This window comes from Sycon ciliatum, chromosome 1 (genome assembly GCF_964019385.1).
Source record: "Sycon ciliatum chromosome 1, ocSycCili1.1, whole genome shotgun sequence".
Taxonomy (NCBI): Eukaryota; Metazoa; Porifera; class Calcarea; order Leucosolenida; family Sycettidae; genus Sycon; species Sycon ciliatum.
In genome coordinates, this window is record NC_088643.1 from 96,674,023 (window position 1) to 96,696,807 (window position 22,785).

The following is a 22,785-nucleotide window of genomic DNA, read 5'->3' on the forward strand; positions in this document are numbered from 1 at the left end:
AGGGCCATAGCGTCCCCCGTCGAAACAGGCGCAAATTCCGTGAACGCTGGTGCTTCACGTTCGGCTGGTGCGTTGGCGCACAGCGTGGCTGGTCGTCCAGGGTCATGCATAACTTTACCAAAAGTTCGGGACAGGATTTTAACAGGTACTTGTGGGGGGCTTGAACTTTTCGCTCATCCAGTCACCACGTTTATCGTATTCCAGAGCTTCCGTCCGTCCTTTCCGGCCGACTGCAGGCGAGCTTGGAAATACTGATCCTTTAGCCTCCGATCCAGCTTGCGCGTGGCTACGCGGAGAGTGCGGTGTTGCTCTCGCAGGCGGACATCGTTTGGAGAGCGTGAAAGAAGTCGGTGGGCCTTGTTTCGTTGCCGCACAGCAGATACAAGTTCAGGACACAACCCTGGACAGGTCGGCGCCTCGGCTTTCGAGGAGGTTTTAATGGGGCGTTACGATCTAGATCAGTAAATACCCTTGAGTACCATTCGGCGCCAGGGGCGTAGGAACAGGTCCGGCAGGTCTGGCGGCCGCCGGACCAATGTTTCGCCAAAAAAAAAGGAAAAAGGAAGAGGAAGCTCGTTTTCAACCATGCGGAGGGTCAAGTCCTACTTACGCAGTACAACTCTCGAGGAAAGGCTCAATCACCTGATGTTCCAGATTATCCACAAGAACCTGCTGGACGGCTGGTGCTAGACTTTCCCCAAATCGGCCCGTTTTTCGCCTATTCGGCTCGCTTATCATCGCATCAACATCATTCGACTCGCTGAAGATCTCAAGATTGCAGTCCTGCAAGTCTTAAAGTGCTCGCAGTTTTTCCTCCACACCCGCCTCTTTCGAGATGCAACTCTTCGAACTGCCGGGTGACGACGATAATGTTGGCCACAAATTCGTAGTGATCGCTGATGTCACACTGGATGACCTTGCGCGCCCCAACTAGAGACTGAGGGGCGAGGAGAAGATCTATTCGGGTGGAACTCAATGCGTCACTCTTGTCGGTGTCTGGATGTAGTTTTCCAGATCAAACCGCTGAAGCATGGTGTGCATACGACTGCCTCCCGAGCACATGTCAGAATTGAAGTCACCTGTGGCGTACACGCGGTTGCTATTTCGCAGGCTTAGATTGTTCAGACTGATTTCTACGTCTTGCCATACTGCAGCAGAAGTGGAAGGTGGAAGGTAGAATGTAGCGAGGGTGATGGGTTCACCGGATTCTGTCTTCAAGGTGAGTATCAGATTTTCGATTGTTTCACTCTCGAGTTCATCGTGTCTGGAAACAGCCAGGGTATCTCGACTGTATACAGCTATACCGCCACCAGGTCTGTGCCCGGAATCGCGCCTAAAGAGTCTATAATGAGGTATATAAATGGATGTGTCAGAAAACGTACTATCAAGCCAAGTTTCAGCAATGCCCAAGATGTCTACACAGTGATAGTTCATAAAGTTTTTGATTTCTCCTAACTTCTTCTTAAGGCAGCATCTACCCGCCTTCTTCCTCCCATTGTTCATTGTTTACATGTGAGCCGCAATCAGCGAAAACGACCCTTAGAGATTTCGTAATTTTTTCGAGAAAAAGGTCGATTTGTGACGTTCAACGTTTTTTGATCGCGCTGCGAACAGCGCGCGACGACTTCTTGAACTCCTTGCTTGAAGTTAATTAATTTTTATTTTGAAGTTGAAGTGGTGTCGAGTGGCGACTCCAGTGTTCCTTGATCTTGTTGCGATGGCTGCGGACGCCAGAGTTGTTCGCAGAGCACACACGGCAGTCATTGTCTACAGCTAGCTCGAGCCTGGTGGGGAGTGGATGCTGAAGTAGCCGCTGAAGTTCAGAATGAGGATGAAACGTTCTTTGGTTCCGACATCGATGTCGACAGCGAGGCGGAATCGCAGCCGTCATCTCCTGCTGCGATGCGGCTCAAGGTGGCCGATGACTCGTCAGAGTCGGAAGATGAGGAGTCGTCAACTGAGATAAATTCTGAGTCTGGGGCTAGTGACGGCAGCGACGTCGTGTCTTCAGCTACGGACGAAGAAATGGAAGACGAGATTGTGGAGCGACTCCACGCAGGATGCAGCTGCGAATATGTCGATCATTTCTCCGCACTCATCAACTATTCTTTGTCATTATAGCTGCTTACTTCACTATTTCAAAAGTATTCAAGCTGCCCACCCAACTTCGAATGCTGAATATTCATTGTATACATACATCGTATACATACATGTACATTGCACCAATTTGGAGTACATATTGTATATTGGTGTATACACCCGTTTAGAATGGGAATAGTGAACTTTTTCTTGGCTGAGGTCCTTCAGTAGATGTGGTTCAACAAATTTATAACCAAAAAGGAATTTCGAAAATGTTGACCCTAAGGGCTGTTTTCGCTGGTTGAGGCCCATGTAATTCTCCAGCGAAGTTGACTGTACATCTCTTTCGATTTGCGACCTCCTTGCTCTTTTAAAGTAAAGCTGAGCAGATTACGTTTTACATACTGCTTTCGGCACACAATCTCTCTTGCTTTGTTGGTTGCATAATAAATGCTACAGCTTGATTGGTGGATTCACTATTGCCAAGATCCGGCAACGGAATTTCTTGCAATGCCTGGATACATCGTGTTCAATTCAATCATTTGTGTCCTTCCTTTTTTTGTCTGAAGCACTGCCAACACCTCTCTTTTCAAACTGTTTTCTGGGATTGCACTTGTGAACAATTACTGCATACACCATCTCCTGCTTACATCATGTGTGTGCTTAAATTAGGTGTCTGCTAAATTTCTCTTTTACTGGTAAGTGTTTAACCTCTACCAGGTACATGTAGTCGTCAAAGTACTGTACATGTGCCATTATTTGACGACTCCCTAATCTCAACAACAAGACTCCCTGGCAACAGCATTGTATTGTGTTGTGTTGTATTGATTTATTTGAATTCGCAGCATGAATCAATGGTTTGCTGGTCTTGACTCCACCATGCATAGTATTCACAATTACAAACAAGTACAAAAGAGCATGCATATATCAAAACAACACATGCAAAACTGCGAAATTTCAAAATGGACAACTTGCAGTCTTGTACCATCCTGTAGCTAAAGTGAGCATGGAGGGTTGAGGCGTATACCTACTGCCTACGTCGCAGATGCAATGTACTTAAAACAATTATGTGATACAAGCCTCAATGGATTAAAATGCAATACAACATACACTGGAGAAGAAATCAGGAAAATGCATGTGTAAAATAAAGATTGTCAAACCCAAACCGTAATACAATTTACATCAAAACTATTATAAAATAAATGATTATCCTATGAACGCATCAACGTATCAATGTACCAATCAATGTATCAATAGGTACAGTGTACTGCATATCAATTTGAAGAGACGTTAACTACCATTGATGAAGTACATGCGATATTTTAGCAACTTATTTTATCACTTTATACCAAAGGATGTACCCAGAGTGCTTGACAGTGCTCAACACCACAAAGGCAGAGCGTAATACACAACAGAACAACAAGGACAATCAAGGCTTGTTTGCTGCTACTTTAAGTTTCATGCTTACGCAATCATCAGGCAACAAACTTTATACCATAATATGACAAACACAATGAGACCAACTGAAACAACAAAAGATTTACGGAGTACTCTTACATTTGTGACTATTATGAGATACTGGGAAAAAAGGGATATAAAGAAAAAGAGAACAAAAGTGCAGGAATTGCGATTGTAACTAAGACCTAGTTTCTTGCCTGGTATGTTATGTATATCAGTGTGATGGCTGCAAAGATCTCCGTCATTAACAATGCTGTTACGAGAGTGGAATAAATGATCGCCTTGTTCACCCGGGACGTACATGTAGTTATTGTAGAATCAGTACCATTCTCACTGCGGGCCGATAGCGTGAAGTTGATGGATGTACCTGTATCTGTGATGCAACTACTACGATCTATGGTGACTGCGGATGAAGAGGTTACGGAAGCTGGAGAAGAATGTGTACAAGTTGGCAAGATTCAAACAAGTTTAAACAACGAGTGTTATACAATTGCCATAATTGTTTAAACTGTCACCAAACACATCAATATCCTAGGACATGCATCGGTTTGATGTAGTAAGCACTATTGGCACATCCATCGCACAACAACTGAATTCAATATAAACATCATAGAAGTAAGAATGGCTGATGGCAACTCCTTCATGCAAGAGAGCATAGTTACTTTTCATGATGCATTGTCATTACAGAAGTAGAACAACACCTCCAAGTTTCAAGCTGAGTCACCATCAGGTGGCTTGCATGATGATTGATTACTGTGAAGCTTGGAGTCGGAGAGAACGACTTCGACTTCTGTGCTGGAGAAGTCTACTTCTGTGTACTAATCACTATTATTCCCGTAGCTATGCAAAATACGTTACTTTAGCAGCGGCGGATCCAGAGTTCACCTGAGGGGAGGGCACGGGTAATATTCATGACAGGGGAACCTACATGTATGCAGTACCTGTATTTTGTACACATTACGACATAGCGGCTATTTTACGTCATAGGCTTAGTGATGTCTGGCGCTAGCCAGGGTCCACGTAGCTTTAATTTGTTGTTGTTGTAGAAGTTTATTTAACGTCGCACCACAAACAGGCGATTTCGCCTCCTTTGATACATGTGGACGACAGAAGGAATGAGAGAGAGGGGGGAGGACAGAAGTATGGAGAGAGGAAGGTTAGAAATAAATAAGCAATCAACCTCAGGGCTACACCAAAGCAAAAATGGAATGGGAACATACTATATACAAAATAGCTTCATACATATATTGCAAAACACGTTTACTATTCTTCAGTCCGCTATACCACAGAAACACACTAGCCGAAAAGCATTTAAACGGAGCCATGATGCGCTTTTAGCAGGGCACAGAACTGAAGGTGGCTGGGCTCGGAACGGAGATCAGGCGGGAGCTGGTTCCACAGGACTGCGCCGATGAACTGCATGGTCGCTCGACCCGCAGGACCGGGCCAAAATGGTACTCGAACGAGGTGATGTGCTGCTCCCCGAGTGCGGGTAATTAGAATAAGTTCTATCTCTCACTCTACGTCACTGGTGTGACTTAAGTAGTCACCTGCCTGCCGCCACCAGGCGCAGGGCTTGCCTACCGTCACTGTAACCTGACTGTCAACTCTCCTTCTCTCCCTCATTCTCACCTCCTTGTAAAACTGACACCATCTGCACCATGTCTCAAGTACATGAAATGTCACACTAATGTCGCGCTTTTCTACCTCTGCGCCCTTTGTTTTGCTATCTGGCTGCGTATAATATTGTACCCAGATGATGTGCAGGTTATCAGTTGTGTTGAGTTCGAAAAGGACGATTACTCTCCAAGACATTTTGGAAAACGGGAACTGGTAGATGGGACGACAGTTTTTAGAGACAAAGAGACAGAGACCAAGACGAACGAAACGACTACATTATGGAAGAGAGAGAGAGATCAAGTGAGGGCAGCAAGATAAAGGGCCTGGGTAGCTATGGCAAATATGGGCGCGCAAGTAGCCACCCAGGCCAACGGAACAAAAAGTGACAAAAGGTGAGTACGAGGGCGCATGCAGGTCAGCTTTGAAAAGGTTGTACAACGTACGGGAGGAGGTACGTAACAGTTGTCTTAAGATTGCCTTAGCTTTGCAATGTGCCGGATGAACCCAGCGTTACAGCAATCAACTAGCCGGTTGTCTCTGTTCTCTTCTGCCTTTTAGGCAATGCTCCATCGTTGTGGTGTTGAGTACTCTAGGCAATCTGGGAACTCTCGTTATTGTGTACTCCATGTGTCATAAATGTACTCTGTGCGTTGTGTCTGTACTCCGAGGGGCATGTCTCTGTTATAATAAGTACACTTAGCAAAAAACGCTAACGCTATTTTCGATGCTATCTACCCCAGACCAGGGAAATGATGATAAAGTTCTGCGTTGAAACCTTATTTGGTCGAAAATAGCGTGAGGCTTGACGATATCTGTTTTATCAGCATTTTTACTGGATGCGTGAGTTTTGACAGGACCCTGGGATAAATTTTGTACTGCCGCGGAAGTTCTAATATTGAGCCACGCGTGTGTGGAGGAAAGGCCTCTTCCTCTTTCACTTTGCTTTCACTTTGCTTGTTGTCGCGTCAAGCTAGACTAGCTGTCTGTCATCATGCGTGACCTCGTTTTTTTGCCAGGTTCCCCAGCTGAACAGCCTGCTGTTGCTCAGCACCACTCGCCAGCCAGCTCATCTTCTTCTGCCTCCAGCACCGGAGAGGTAACAACGCCAACGCGGGAGGTCTCCAGAACTCGCTTCTCGGAAAAAAATTGAAAAATTTCGAATCGTGCCAGGCTGGCAAGGACTGTTGCCATATCCACCATGGCAACGGTTCACGTTGAAGTAGCGTCAGATTGCTAAGGCATAAATTCCATTTGACGCAAAATTCAACGTTCACTTTATCCGTTATCGTCTCAATGCTAAGGGTACCTTACCATATTATTATACCTCGCGTCCTCCGTCAATACACCATGTTTATTGTGTGCATATTTCATCCTCTCTGTTTTTCTTCACGTCTATGTTAGGCATGTAGACCTCTCTCACATACACTGCTAATGGGATGTGTGAAGATTCAGACAGAAAGACACATCATCCAAACATGAACACACTCAATACTTGCCATTGACCTGGCATGTCTGGCATCAGACGTACCGTGGTAGTCGGTCTTGGGCTAAGTGTATTCTGTGTGAACACACGTTGCACCCTCCACTCTGAATCAATCAAGCTGAAAACAGTGACGTTTGAACTCCCAAGCCCTTCGCCAGTAACGTTTATATTTAGCTTGTCGACAATGGATTCACCTGTACAAAGGGCAGTCCAGCACATTACAATCCGTCATGTGATTAGGTGAGTATTACCTATACATAGTTCTGGTACTGTATTTCCCCGTAAATAAGTTCTCCCCAATGACTTAGTACCCCTTATAAAAAAAAATACACTTTCCACTGCCGAGGTTATCACCCCGAAAGACAGTTCCCCCCGAAAGATAGTAAGTTCGTACCCGTCCTACATGTACAGAAACCGTACAGTACATACATCATATGCACGGTCAGTAGAGTTGCGAAAGATAGTACCACCAGGGAATATAGGCCAATATGGAGGGGGGGGGGCGATAGCCAGCCATGGGCTGTAAGCAAAACAATGCAAACAAATTACAAATTGCAGGAGGCAATAACTTACACGGGCCGAGGAAAAGAGAAACAAAATCTGAATGAAGAATTAGCAGTTATTAGAACTCAAGCCTCATGTTGACCTTGAAATCATTTAGCGTACAAGACGATTTTACTGATAGAGGCAGGGCCAGCCAGAGAGAATAGGCAGTGAAAAACGGAGATCTGGTATAAGCTGATGTTCCGGCTTTAGGCAAAGTGCAGGAATTGCGTGTAGGACGAGTGGGAAGAAACCAGTTATATTTACGCAAGTGTGGCGGGGCTTTGTCAAGACGAATGGAATGAACGAACAATGCACAGTTTTCGATCCGTTTGACTTGAGATGGGGAAGGTGTGAACATAATTATCATACAGCTCGACAGAAGGAAAGTATGATGGTTTGCGGAAAAGGACTTTCAGCATCCTCTTACTGTGGACTTCCAGGGTACTCATTAACGATTTACTTAGTAGGGATGACCAGGCGGTTGAGCAATAGAGAAAAAAGGGGAGAATATAGCAATGAAAAAAGGCGAATTCAAGCGGTAGGTGGGAGCAGTGAGAGACGAAGTAGCCAACAGCTTTACTGACTTTGCTACAGATATAGTCGACATGTCTACTAAACGATAAGTCTGAGTCAATGACCAAACCAAGATGCTTGTGTTGCTTTACCACTATGAGGTCTGTGATGGATCCGGGAAGAGTGAATGCAGGGGTTGGCTCTGGTGCGTGTTTTTGGCCGTGATGCCAAGACCTCAGGTCGGCAGAGCCATCAATGCCCCAGCATCACTGCTGCGTCTTGGTGCAGCCCCTACACCGTTGTTGTCACGTTTGTCATAGTACTATAGTCTCAGTTTTATGAAGAATTTGGCATTCAATTGACCGTAACTTTGGTGTCTCTCAATGGATTTGAGTGAATTTTTCACCACACACTCCTGCCACTATGCTGGCCCTCTGGACATGATTTAAAAATTCTTGCGCCTCACTGACAGGCTTTCCAGGCCGGAAAAACTCAAAATTGCGGCATAGTGCCACGGTGTGCGAGCCACCTAGGAGCCAAAAAAAGCATTTACATTTTTTTCACATGTTCTTGCCCATTCTGTCCGTACGCGGGATCCCAACCTAACAAAAGTCCAGAAGCAGCCATGGGTGGTGGGATAGGGCCCCTCAACGTGGCCCTGGAGTGTAAAGTAACGATTTTCCTCAGTACTTTCGTATCTCATAACTAACTAACATTACTTGCATCGTCCAAGTCATGAAATACTGACTCAAAGGCATGCATTACGCATGCATACCAGTAAACTAGCGGTACAACAAAAGATTTTTGAAAAAAATGCCAATACTAAAAAAAACCAAAACGATCAAGTACAAAATTTCGAATATATGTATTTTTTTATTTATATCATTATCTCATGGCACATCATGATGACAGCCAGTAAAACTGAGACAAGGGTGAAAGCCAACCACAGCAGTAAAACAGATAAAATAATACAAATTAGAGGCAAAGAAGGCAAAGGAGGAGACAAACCAGCAGGATATACATGAAACCTATAATTGAGCAGAGATTTTAGCAACAAAATTATCCATCGACGTGCTGGTCTTGGCCTGCGTTGGCAATGTTGCCCAAAACACATAGCCAGCAAAGGTCGGGGATCTAGTGAATAGGGTGGAGGCAGCGCGTGGCAGACTGAATGGGTTCCGGGTATTCCGTGTTTCGGAGAACCAATTATAAGCCTGCATATGCAAGGGTATTTTATTTTGTAATATTTTATGCATGAGAACACAGAGGTGGTACTTATGTCGAGTGGAAAGGGGACTGATCTTGGCAATTTCGTAAAGACTAGCGGAGGGAAAGCGACGATCTTTGCTAAATAAGATTTTAAGGAGCATGCGGTTATGGGTTTCTAGCTTGTTCAATACAGTAGTAGTTATGCCAGACCAAGCAGTATCACAGTAGTCAAGTAAGGGCAATATGTAGCAACGATAAAACAAGCGTTTGCAAGAAAGAGGAAGATGTCTACAGTGGGCTTGAAGAGCCCAAAGAATGGAGCTTGTGCGCTTGCAGACATACTGCACTTGGGATGACCACGACAATTTAGAGTCAATAATAACGCCAAGATGCTTATGCTCTTCAACAATACGAATAGCAACACTTGAAGAAGGAAAACAAAGTGGCAGGGAAGGGGGAGAAGGGGAAATATACATAGCTGCCGTTTTATCAACGTTTGGCTGCAATTTCCAATCATGCATCCAGGTTATAACCTTGCCAATGCTATCATGGCTTCGTGCAGTCGTATAGGGCAAGCATTGGAGCAAAGCAGAGCTGTGTCGTCAGCGAAAAGGCTGACACCAGGGGCAATATCGGGGAGGTCATTAATATACAGGAGAAATAGCAGTGGCCCGAGGATTGAACCCTGGGGGACTCCAGAAGTAACGGGTAAAGGCTCCGATAACACAGTTGAGAGGCGTACAAGCTGATGTCGGTTAGAGAGATACGATGAGACCCAGCCGATAGCCTTGCCATCAATGCAATATACTGTTCGCAGCTTAGCTAAGAGACCCCTGTGCCAAACAGTGTCGAAGGCCTTTGCGAGATCGAAGAAAACTAAACCAACATGGTTATGGGCGTTCCGGGCGGTGTGGATGTCTTGCACGAGGCGGGTAACCTGGTACCTGGTGGAGTCACCCCGACAAAAGCCCGACTGTGCTGGCGAAAGTGAAATGCGAACATGATCATAAATGATGTCATATACAACACGTTCGCACACTTTTGATAAAGTAGAGAGCAATGAGATAGGGCGATAGTTGCTGGGGGTGGTGCGTGGTCCTCTATTTTTGTAGGTGGCCACGACTACCGCAGTTTTCCACATGGCTGGGAATTTCCCTTCGCGAAATGACAGATTCAAGATAATTGACACAGGATAGGCAACAGACGGAGCAAGAGCTCTCCAAACTTCGTTGGTAATTCCGTCTTGACCAGGGGACTTGCCAGTTTTCAGATTACGGAGATATTTCCTCACTTGGGCTGTACCAGTCGACAATGATAGGAGGGACGCAGGTATTGAGGGTGAAGGGGTGAGTGGTGGTATAGGCCACGTAGGGTCGTCAGGAAGTCCAAACGACGTAAACTGCGTGTTCAATATGTCTGCTATGTCTGCGGGATCTGTTGCTACCGGGCCGTCTGAAGCTGTCATTGATCGGATCGGCTCCCGACCACAGTTCTTACGGAGATGGCGGAGAAATTGATGGAGACTAGGGCGATCATGGGAAGACAGGGTGGCATGAACCGACTGTACATCCTGACGATGGAGGGTACGTGACAAACAGTTCACTTTGTTACGCTTGCGCTTAAAGGCAATGAAGTTTTCACTGGTTGGATACTTCCTATAAATGCTATACAAATCTCGCTTCAGTTTCACAGCCCACTTGAGGTCCGGAGTGATCCAGGGTCGGGATGCATCCCGCATAGTAGGACGAGGCCTAATGTAGTCTCCTGTCCGCGAAATAACTTTGGAAGGCAACAGATGACGATGGAATGCTGACTGTAGTAAAGCATCAAACAGGACAATGGCATCATCAACATCAGAATGCCGATGAAGTAATGACCTGTCCAACCTAGACAAGTCTTCATTCACAACTTGCCAGACACGGGTAGGCACTTGTTTATACCTGTACTGAGCCTGGGGATGGAGGGACGATTTAGCAGTCGCTTGTGGTGTCGAGCACGATGCATAGTTGAGCGTACAAACAACCTGCAGATGATCAGATGTGCCAAGAGGAGCTGCGTGGTCGACTGAGAGGACATGTCGGGGTTTGTTGGTTACCAACAAGTCAAGACACGAGTTGGCACCTGCTGATGAAGTGTATGTTGGGAAACTCACTAGTTGTTGGAGCCCAAGCATTGAAAAAACTATCTGTAGGTTGGTACCGGCTGTAGAGGTGGAGTCAGAAGAGCACCAATCATTATATTTGGCATTAAAATCCCCCGTCAGGAAGAAGTCACACTCGTCATAGCAAGAGGACTGTATAGCATCGACCAGCATATCCGAGAAGAAGGACAATTGTTCCGCCGATTGGGAAGGGGGTCGATACATACAACATACAAGAATAGGGTTAGGGGTGCATTGAGACTTAACTTCCACCCAGGCAGATTCACAGCCCTGACGCTGCAGGTCGGGTCTGTGCAGAATATGTTGAAAAGCATCAGTCCGGACAAGCACGGCGACACCACCATATCCTCTAGTGAAAGAGTGTGCATTTCTGTTCTCGTGTGCTGGTCTGTCTCTTCTGAAACAGGAATAGCCCAGTACATGCACGGAAATAGATGGGCACAGCCAGGTCTCTGTGAAGCAACCAATACTTGGCTTAGTGCTCTCCAGAACAATCGAAAGTTCAGCTAATTTATTGACGAGAGACCGACAATTCATGGTTATCAGCTTTAGGTCGGATTCTGATCTGGGGTAGAATGGGGTAGCATGCAAGTTGAGGGAAGACATAGACAACATGATTATGATGGGGAACTATCACCACCACGTTCAGTCACGTTGGTACCGTCGACAAAGCGCCACTTACGGATGGTGTGGCTAATTGTTGCTGGCCAAAATCCTGTACTGAGTATTTTGTATTCATCCGTCGCTAGGACAGTCAGTCGTGCATATGCTGTGCCAAAGGTCCGGGATTCGCTAATACTGCAATTGAGCACCTCAACCTCACGGTCCTTGCACCAGTCCGTGGTTGCGTTAGCGCTACACTCCATGTGGACATTGCCCACGTAGAACACAGATTTCGCGACTTTTTCTACGCCTGTGAGGATGTTGGGGTTAGCTGGGGCCACAGGCTTCACGTACCGGAACGTGACCCGACGCCGTACAACTTCGGCCCAGCCATCCGAACTGCTTCCCGTATATTCACCTGTACTAGTTGTAGCCAATGTTATTATTATTATTAGACACCCTTAGCAAACAACGGTAACGCTATTTTTTACGGTACTCGTACCTTGATCACCCAGATAGCGTTGAAGCTGCAGCGTATAAACGTTATGGGGGCTGATTTATCGTTGTGACCAACGGTACGTGTTTTGGCCAAATATTGCATAGTCCGTACGCATTTCACCTTGTATCGCGTATATGGTGACAAAAATGGTTGTACGGCGCGAAATCAAAGCTACTCTCGTGGCAACAGCGTACTAAAAATAGCGTGCATCTTGCTAAAGGTCGAACCCAAATCACGGTATTTTCCCCCTTACGATAATACCGTTACAATATAACGTTTTTTGCTAAGGGTGTCTATTATTACCGTAAAGTACCGTTGATCCGCCCCCACGCCATGTCGCTTCCCAGCTGGGTTTTCGGCAGGGGGCGGGAATTAGATCAAGGCTGTCAAGTGCAGTACGATGTACAACAACGTAGAGGATCAGACTCAATGTGCTGGATTGTGCACATTTTGATCCTGGATTGGCAAGTATTGTGTACAGCAGTGCATGCGTCGGTTCAACATCGTATTTCGTTGTATACGCCGAAGTCGCTTCACAAGGAGAAAATCGACAGGGGGCGGGAATTAGAGAGGGGGCGTATCAACGGTACTTTACGGTATTATGAAATGACCCAAAGGCAATGTGCCTATCGAGGGGTTCATTTGATTGAAAGAACAGTAGATGTAGATGTATGTACAAAGAGAAGTAGGGATTGATGAGGAGAGAAATGGGGAAAATCAACTGCAAGGTGGCGGAATTCCGTTGATTGCATAAGCATAGTCAGCTGTAAATTTCCTGAGAGCAGCTTTGAACTTATAGAGCGAGGCTTCCGATGTTAGACTGGGGGGTAAACAGTTCCATAGAATAGCAGTTCGGAACATGAAGAGAGACTTAGACAATGATTTAAATTTGGGAAGAATGATTTTATTTGGTCGTCGCTCACTATTCGTAATCTTGAAATGGAAATCAGCAAGGTAATCACGATGATGGAAAACATATCTGTGAAAAGTAGTGAGACTGATGATTTGACGACGATAGGCTAGTGACTCTAGGGAGCATTTAGAATTTAAGACAGATTTGGAAGGAGTGTAATCAAATGTAATTTTTTTCTTTTTCAGTAGAGCTCTAGCAAACCTTGCCTGTAATTGATCAAGAGTGGTCATGGGTTTCTTATTAGATCCAAACGACCACACCGTACAGCTATATTCGATCACAGGTCTTACGAACCCTTTGTACAGTATGATCATTGCCGAAGGCGTAAGTTGCTGGGACATAATTGACAGCAGGTGCACTCGATATCTGAACTTCGAAGTTATTGAGGCGACATGTTTGCGGAAATCCAGGTTGTCGGTCAAGGTGATGCCAAGATGTTGCAGTTCAGGAACCACCGTTAATGGCTCATTGTACATTTGGTATTGGATTCCTGCAGGTGGTGTATCATTGATAGCTCTATGGCACAGCACGGATGTCTTGCTCGCTGAGAATTCACCTCCATTGTTCCTGCCCCATGTTTGACATGCATCGAGATCAGACTGCATGTTCGCTCTACTGGCGAGGGTGTCTTCAGGTTTGTAAGCCAGTAGGAGAGTGACATCATCTGCAAATAGATATTGCGTGCAATGTTGCATAGCGTTGGGCAGGTCATTTATATAGAGTAGGAATAGGAGTGGTGAAAGGTGGGAACCTTGAGGCACTCCGCAGTTGATGCTCCGCTTCTTCGATTTAGTGCTATGTACCTTCACTTCAATTTGTCGATCCCCTAAGAAGCTCTTCAGCCATTTTACTGACGAAGCTGTAGCAATCTTACCGAATTTCTTTAGGAGTATAGAGTGGTCGACCCGGTCGAAAGCTTTCCTGAAATCTAGAGATATCAGGTCAAAATTAGTGCCATTATCAATATTTACAGCCATTGATTGGGTTAGCAAGATAAGTTGGTCCGTTACAGACTTGTTGCGTACATATGCGAATTGACCTTTACAAATTACACCATGGGTCATCAAGTATCGAAGTAGACGTTCCGAGAGAATCTTTTCCATTAGTTTCGCTATGCATGGGAGAAGGGATATAGGTCTGTAATTGGTAGGCTCTTTGGCGCAACCTCTATTCTTGTACACCGGTATTACAGTGGATGATTTCCAGGAGGACGGGAACACACCATCATCAAGGCTGTAGTTGAACAATACTGATAGTGATTGGGAAAGGATGTCGGCGAATTCCTTTAGTATACGGTTTGTCAGGTTGATGTCTGATGATGATTTATGTTGTTGCAGCCTTTTTGCTGCATCGAAGACTTCAACAGGGCGTATGTTTCCGAATCCAAATTTGTTTCCATCGACGTCGGCTTCATTGATTGTTATACTAGTTGCTACAGTATTTGGCGGCGTTGACTGAGTGGTGCATTGGCGGGCAAAGAAGGTACACAGCGTTTCGGCCTTCGCTTGATCTGTTTTGTGAATTTCATTGCCGTTCTGCAGGTCTGGAATTGCCTTTTTATTTGTTTGGTCAATATTGCATATTGCTTTGGCACGTTTCCACCACGCATAGCCACCCTTTCTTTCCTTGCCAAGCATTGTGTATCCGAGCGTTGACAAGTATGTGTCCTTGGCGGCTCTTAATGACCGGTGGTACAGGTTGCGCGAGAGTTTGTATGCAGCTCGTAAGGAATCGTTGAGTGGCTCCTTTCGGTGGAGCACATAGAGGCGGTTAGTTCGCTGACGTTGCGTCTTAAGTTTTTTTGTGAACCATGGTTGGTTCGACTGGGTGTTTTTCCGGCGTGTGATGGTCGTTGCTGCCTGAATTGCCTGGTCCAGCAGTGCAGAGTAGGCCATGCATCTGAAACTGATGTGCACGTTGGTGCCCTGCATGCATTCGGTCAATGGTAGTGTGCTCAGTTTCTGCCTGAGGAGGTGCATGTCAACCTTTCTGGAGACTGCGGCTGCGTTGACAGTTCTTCTAGAGTGGCGTTTCTCTGGTGGAGAATATGCGCAAAATAGAGGACAGTGGTCTGCAATGGGCATGGATGTGTAACATGAAGTGACAAGATGGGGCATATTAGTTAAAATCAGGTCTAGGGACGGATTAGAATCTTTAGTTGGCCTCGTTCCATGGTTCTTGGAGACCATAGTGAAGCCATAGTCGTCAAAGGCGGACTGCATGTGTCTACCTGCAGTGTTCGTAGGGTCTGCGTTGTTCCACTCATTGTTCTTGGAGTTAAAGTCTCCCACGACAATTACTGGACGGTTGTCAACGAGGGGGTGAAGAGGACTGAATGAGTTGCAGAATGCAAGACTATCGTGTCTTGGAGGACGGTACATACAGGACATGATTGTAGCTCCTGTTTCGACAGTTATCATCTCTGAATTGTTGCACTCTAGATCCCGGCGGCGCATAGCACAAAGGGCGGACGAAGAGAAGACTGCTACCCCACCACCACCCAAGTCGCTCCATGTAGTGCTGCACTGGGACCGGTCACGACGGAACAGGTCGTAACCCGGTATCTTAATGATCTCGTCTGGGATACACGAATTTAGCCATGTTTCCGTTATACACAAAATGTCTACTTTATGGTGGTCAAGGAGGTCTGTAATATCAGCCAATTTATGTTTCATACTACGACAGTTCAGGGTACATATCCGAATGCAAGAATTATTGTTATTGTTGTGGGGGGATGCGTTTACTGGTGTGGTATCAGGTGGAGGTTGTTCTCTTACAAACGTTGAGTGGGGTTGGGCACGATAGGTGCGAGGCATGAAAACTGGTGCATGGGGATTGAGTGGGAACACGGTCGTGGCTGCTGTTGAGCGGGGTTGGGCACGATAGGTGCAAGGTATGAAGACTGGTGCATGGGGGTTGAGTGGGAACAAGGTCGTGGCTGCTGTAGAGCAGGGTTGGGCGCGATAGATGCGAGGTAAGAAGACTGGTGCATGGGGATTGAGTGGGAACACGGTCGATTAGTTGGTGGCTGTGGGCCCATTTGCCTCGCTGAAGTCCCATGGCCGAACCTGAATGGGCGCTGGCCAAAACCCATCTGCTTCGATGGCTGCACATTGGTCTTCACGGACTGTAAGCCTTGCAGCTTTTGTGCCTACATGCTTGCGAGAAGGAAAGGTGCGGCAAGCTGTGGGTGTGATGCCATTCTGGACACAGTGGGACGTTATGGAGTCTGCGTCGCAACTGTCATCAATATTGCCAACAAAGTATACTTTTCGCAGGGAGCCAAGAGAACCTCTCAGTTTGCGGCTGGTAACTGTAGTCCATTGCTCGTCGTGTTGGTGGTGTTGGTGGTGTTGGTGGTGCTGTTGTTGCTGCTGCTGCTGCTGCTTCTGGCGCTGTTGTTGTTGTTGTTGTTGTTGTTGTTGTTGTTGTTGTTGTTGTCGCTGTTGGGGTCGTTGGTGCTGGTTAGTTTGCTGGTGGTGCCCCTGTGGGAGAGGTGGCTGCGCAGTGACCGATGGCTTGGAGGAGGGCCGAAGTGCTCGGTTGTCACTGGAGCTATTGAGCACGGATGCCCATACGCGCTGCTGGGTCGCGGATCTGCAAGTGCTACAACTTGTAGTGGTATCCATGTGGTTGGCTTGCTGCATTTGCAGCCCATGTGCACCCGGCTTGGATACGGTATCGCCCGCCTTTTTGAATGGGGTCGGTGCAGTGTGTTGTACATGCTCTACTGGCTTGAGGCGCCCTTGGTTGGCTTGCTGCATTTGCAGCCCACGTGCACCTGGCTTGGATACGGTATCGCCAGCCTTTTTGAGTGGGGTCGGTTCAGTGTACATGTGTTGCATATGCTCTACTGACTTGAGGCGCGCTTCTTGTTCCTTACACTTGTCCTCCAGCGCAGATATACGGGAATCTGATTGCACCGTACTAATAGGCGTATGCGTGTGTGCAAGGTCAGCTTGCTCTTTTCTAATCATGGAGAGTTCCCCTTGCATGTTGGCGATTGCCGAGGAGATCCCTGAAAAGACTTCCTGAAGGGCGGCCAATTCAGCCTTGACTGTCCCAACTATTTCGGTCTTGATGCTTTCGATCAGGCCATTGACATCTAATATGGAGTCTTCGGGAGGCGAGATAACCTCTAAGTCACTTACCGGTGACTTGCTGCCTGCATCTCGACCGCATTCCGTAGGGTGTGTGGTTCTGCCCGCAGAACACACGTTCGCCTCTCCAGTAGAGTCACCAGCAGACCGAGAGTCTGTGTCGTCCTCCTCAACGTAGAGATCAAAGCATGGCTTCCCAAATGCCTGCTTTGGGGTTACCGATCCTTGCTTGTAGCTATCGTTTGGATATGAATAGTCGATCAACGGCATGTTCACAGCTCAAAAAGTGCAACCGCACTCTACGTTGACACAGAATTCCGTTGATCTGGTTGGTGCAGCCGGTGGTGTTTCAGTGCGTGATGAGGTCTGGTGTACATGTGGCGATGTTTGGGAAGTGCGGGTACGGTTGGTAGAGTGTGCGTTGGGGGGAGTCCGAGTGACGGTTTCCCTCACCCCAGCCCCTCTAGTACTAGTACCTGAACTACTTGCTCGTTCGAAATTTTCGAACGAATTACTCGAACTAATCGTTTCACCCCTACAATCATAAGCAACAAACATCGCATTCCGCATTGTACGCTTTGCGAAACCTGTGTCCAGTCTTTCTAAATTCTGTTAAATCTTCCACACTGTTAAGTGTTAGGAAACTAGAGGCCATATTCCCCGTACTGCTCCTTTTCTCTCCGAAACTCAACACTCGCAAGCCAGATATAAAAGAAAGAAAAAATCATCAGTCACACCACCGGGACTCGAACCAGGGACCTTGCTATTCGCGAGCAATGCTCTAACCAACTGAGCTACAGTATGACTCTTATCCACAGTGATGGTAAATCTATCCTTCTTCAATCAATCAATATCTGGCTTGCAACATACTGGCAACTCACACCAATCAAGAGGGCCCTCGGCCATTCGCTTGATATCATGGGGAGCGGATCAAGCTATGTCCACAGCGAGCAAATACAAAGTTGGTTAGCGCATTGCTCGCGAATAGCAAGGTCCCTGGTTCGAGTGCCGGTGGTGTGACTGATGAATTTTCTTTCTTTCATATCTGGCTTGCGAGTGTTGAGTTTCGGAGAGAAAAAGAGCAGTACGGGGCATGTGGCCGCTAATTTTCTAACAAAGTGAAATTCTCCTTGAAGGTCAGATTTGAAACCTTCCGGACTGTTCCGCCAGTGTTAACATCATGGCCACCTCGCGGTGACTACTCCCCAGTTTGCCTATTTTTCACGTCAGTCAGCACACACCAGGATCAAGCAATCAAGGTATACCAGTCAGGCACAAGTTTTCATATCCTTCGAAATTTTGAAAAATGGTTCAGTGAAATGAAATGAGTTGTGAATTTGCAGTGCGCAGGGAATGAGCATGTGTGCTCACCAATTCTCTTCGAAATTTGTCAGTCAAACAGAATGAGAATGTGTTAGGATGGGACCATATCACTTACATCTGTGTGCGGATGTCCTGATATAACCAGGTCTACACATACACCGGTCTTCATTACGTGCTGCTACCAAGTTGTTGCTGTCGTTGCAGTAGACTGTGATAATAAACACAGAAGCACATTAAACTGCAACAATGAACAGAGAAGCATAATACACTGCAGGAAAAACAAATATACTGCTGTCTGGGTTGACAACACTGGTAACGCCAATTGAGCAGTGCCCGTATTGACAGAATTTTAAAAACTTGCTCTACATATTACTATTGTGATTACACACGAAAATCCTGTGGAACAAAAAGTGATAAAATGTCTCTACTCACGAGTTTCATGCTGAAAAGCAATCATCAGGAGACTGGGGCTATAGTCGGGGTTGTATGGTCTTATTCACTATAGGTGTTGTCCCATGGCAGGTATGCAATGCTAGTGTTTCAGCGCGAAGGCAGTATAAGCGATCAGTATAGTGTTATGCGGGGGGGGGGGCATGGGAGTATTATGAAGGCAGTGTAAGTGATCAGTTCAGTACTATGCTGGTGGCGTGGGGATATTATGACACCGGCCATGGCGCTACCGGGCCGCGGGGCAAAGGAGAATACAGGCAAGATGCTACTCATGCCATTTTGGCTTGGTGAGAGTTGGCACCAACTGGGGGTGCTACTGACTCGGGGAGGGCGCTAAGTTATAGAATTGCAGAGGTAGAACTTTGATTCGTGTCGGAACTTTGACACCAGCTCTGTGCGCTTGTTGAGGGACGTTTCCTTGTCTGCATTGCTGATGTATAGCTTCTCTGTTAGGCACAGGTCGCACCGCTTGGTGGTGTTGGTGTAGGGACGCGCCCTGCATCGGATCGACCAGTCGACTATTGTCACTACATGTCTACCCTCGTTAGTACGACATCAACTACTAGACAAACCTCATTAGTAGACAACGATCACAAATCCCCAGACTCCTGAAGTGTGTACATTCACGACAGGATAGTAGATAATACTGGTTATAAGACAAGAATTTGAAACTAGCGGGGTTATTTACTAACGACGGTAGACCTGTATATGTACTAAGATGAGCCATACCAAGGCAAGCATGTTGGCTTTAGCCTACTCTAGATTACCTGATCTCTTGTCAAATAATAACAAGCATACATGTACTTAGTACAATTTCATGCCTTTGTACTATAAAAGGCCATGTCCATGATTAGGCCCATCACTGCCCCAGCCAGATAAGCCCACGCTTCTATCGACGAATTCTACAGTCAGTGATGTTGTTGCAAAGCAGACCACGATATCTGTTTGAGCACACACACACAGAATCAATAGTATTGTCTTTGGGGTTGGTGAAATAGTCTTTTGGCATCCCTGAAACGAACATCGTTCATTTGAGGGCAAGTGGTTTCAGCTAAAATCTCAAGTCGACTGACAATGTTCATACATATTAATTAACATGCTATTTTCGTCGTCCAGCATAGCAAGCTGCGTTCATTTCAGAGGGTGGGGAGGGGATCCGAGTACAAAATGAACCATGTTCGTTTCAAGGACGACTAAAAACTATTACTCTGATCAATGTGATAGAAAACAACTGCTGAGATTGCTCAGTCCACTGTGTGTGGAAATCCTGAGCAGAATTTGTCACCCTGGGCTGCAGGAATGGCCCAGCGACATTTCAGCGCGTAATGGAAGCAGTCCTGAGTGGCTTATGTAACACACCGTCTCAGCCATTCTGCCGTGTGTTCTTTGATGATGTCCTGAATACCAGCGAAACGCTGTCTGGCCAACTCCAGATTCTGCTGCCCGTGTTCGCGCGAGTTCGGTCCGCTGGACTGCGGTTCAATCTGAAGAAATGCTCCTTCTTCCAGGAGGAGGTCACTTTCTTAGGACACCGCGTGTCAGCGGAGGGCATCTCCCCGAATGAGGCCAAACTCATTGCGGTCAGGAACTGGAAGACTCCGAAATCTGTCACAGCTGTCCGCGAGTTCCTTGGCTTCGCTAGATATTATCGCCGCTTCATCCGTGGGTTCGCCCAGCGTGCTGCTCCGCTGACTGCTCTGACAAGCAAGAATGCTCGCTTTGCGTGGTCGAAAGCTTGCGAAGCGGCGTCCCAGGCTCTGAAGCGTTCGCTTGCCAGTGCGCCGGTGATGGCGTACCCCCAGTTTGAAGATTCAGCAGGTGCATTCATTCTGGACACCGATGCGAGCAATGTGTCGATTGGTGCAGTCCTCAGCCAGATCCAGGATGGAACTGAGCGACCCATTGGGTACGGCAGCCGTGTACTGACGAAAGCTGAGCGCAACTACGATGCTAGCGATCGTGAGGCCCTTGCTCTGGTCTATTTTGCGGAGTATTTCAGGCACTACTTGTTGGCACGACCATTTGTTGCCAGGACGGACAATACTGCGTTGACTGCACTCCGGAACCTGAAGGAACCCCGCGGACGGAAAGCACGTTGGCTTGACTGTTTATCCGAATATGAATTCCGAGTCGTCCACCGTCCAGGTCGCCAACATCTGAATGCCGATGCTATGTCCCGCGTGGTGACCGATGTGCCGTCTCCTCCGCCGAGTCCGCCGCCTCTTGCCCGTGATGTTCCGCTGTCAGCTGCTGCTGAAGTGCCAGTTGCTGGAGCCACTTTCGTCAGTTCTCCTGATCCGCCGCCTGATTGTTTTCGGCCGCAGGATATTCTGAGTGCCCAGTCTGCTGATCCTGATCTCGCTGCGGTTTTGTCTTGGTACGATGCTGCCAGTGGGAAATTTGTCCGTCCACCTGAAGAGGATATCCGTCCCTTCAGCCGTCTTCAGAAATTCCTTTGGTCTTCTGTTTCTCAGTTGCGTCTTATCGATAAGGTGTTGTATCTTGATCCCCCGTTCGCTCATGTTGTTGATGTCGAACATCCTGTTCTGATTGTCCCTGTCGTTTTGCAGTCTGCTGCGCTCGCGTCTGTTCATTCTCTGCCCGGTGCTGGTCACTTTTGCATTGAGAAAACGTTACATCTGGCCCGTCAACGTTTCTTTTGGCAGGGTATGGCATCCGATGTCCAGATTTATGTGCAGAGTTGTCCCACTTGTGCTCAGTTGGCTTCTAAGAATCCAGTGCACCGTGCTCCGTTGCAGTCCATGGCTGCTGGTTTTCCGTTTGAGTTTGTCGCATTGGATATCGTTGGTCCACTTCCTGTGACTCCAACCGGTAACAGGTATGTCCTTGTCATCGTCGACTACTTCACTCGCTGGGCTGAAGCCGTTCCTTTGTCTGCCATTACTGCTGAGGCTGTCGCTCTGGCATTTGTTCATGGTTGGGTGTCTCGCTTTGGAGCGCCACGTCGCCTCCACTCTGACCAAGGCTCTCAGTTCGAAGCTCGGTTGTTCCAGTCGTTGTGCACCATCCTTGGCATCTGGAAATCCCGCACAACCAGTTACCACCCCGAGGGCAATGGACTTGTTGAACGCCTCAATCGTACATTAATCCATCACCTGAAGGCTTTTGTTGGCCCTACAGATGTCCATTGGGATATTCACCTTCCGCTTGTTCTTCTCGCCTACCGTGCTGCTGTACACAGTAGTACTGGTTTTACGCCTTCCCGTTTGTTGTATGGTGCTGAGCTTCGCCTGCCTGTTTATCTGGTCTTTCCTCCTCCTGATCCTCCCGAGCTCTCCCCATTTGCCTATGTTCAGCTCGTACGTGATCGTTTAGCTCAGGCTCATTCTCTTGCTCGTGTTCAGTTAGCTGCTGTCCATCGTCACCAGAAGTCAGTGTATGATGCTCACTGCAGTGGTGCTTCGTTTGTCGTTGGCGGTTTAGTCTGGCTGCATGATAAGGTGATTCATGCCGGCGAGTCTGCCAAGTTCCACCGTTATTGGTCCGGTCCGTTTCGTGTTGTTCGTGTGAATGGTCCTACGTCGTATACCTTGTTTATGCCTGGGTGTGAACGTACCGTCCATTTCAATCGCCTCAAGAAAGCTGTAACTGTGTCCGGTCCGTACTTCTTCTCCTGTTTCTCGTCGTTCTGGCCGTGTTCGCACTGCACCTGCTCGACTAGCTGACTATGTCCTGGGCTGAGTTTATTATTTGGTTTGTTTTCTTTTGTTTGTTTCCTAGGTATTTCGTTCATTCCCGTGGACGTGAATTTTAGCTAGGGGGGCACAGTGTAATAGGTGTATGTATGCTACGACCTGAATACTCACT

At 47.1% G+C, this 22,785-nt stretch overlaps 1 protein-coding gene across 1 annotated transcript in view; it reads right to left on the bottom strand.

Moving 5' to 3' along the window:
- Positions 1-2,953: 2,953 nt before the first annotated feature.
- The window catches only part of LOC135807192 (uncharacterized), a 70,329-nt gene continuing 50,497 nt past the window's right edge, over positions 2,954-22,785 (bottom strand). The window contains exons 4-6 of the mRNA XM_065321206.1: positions 18,623-18,715; positions 6,686-6,834; positions 2,954-3,964 (exon numbers count right to left, since the gene is read on the bottom strand). Of these exons, the coding sequence (XP_065177278.1) occupies positions 3,956-3,964; positions 6,686-6,834; positions 18,623-18,715 (251 nt within the window). The 3' untranslated portion in view covers positions 2,954-3,955. The remainder of the gene's footprint in view (positions 3,965-6,685; positions 6,835-18,622; positions 18,716-22,785) is intronic.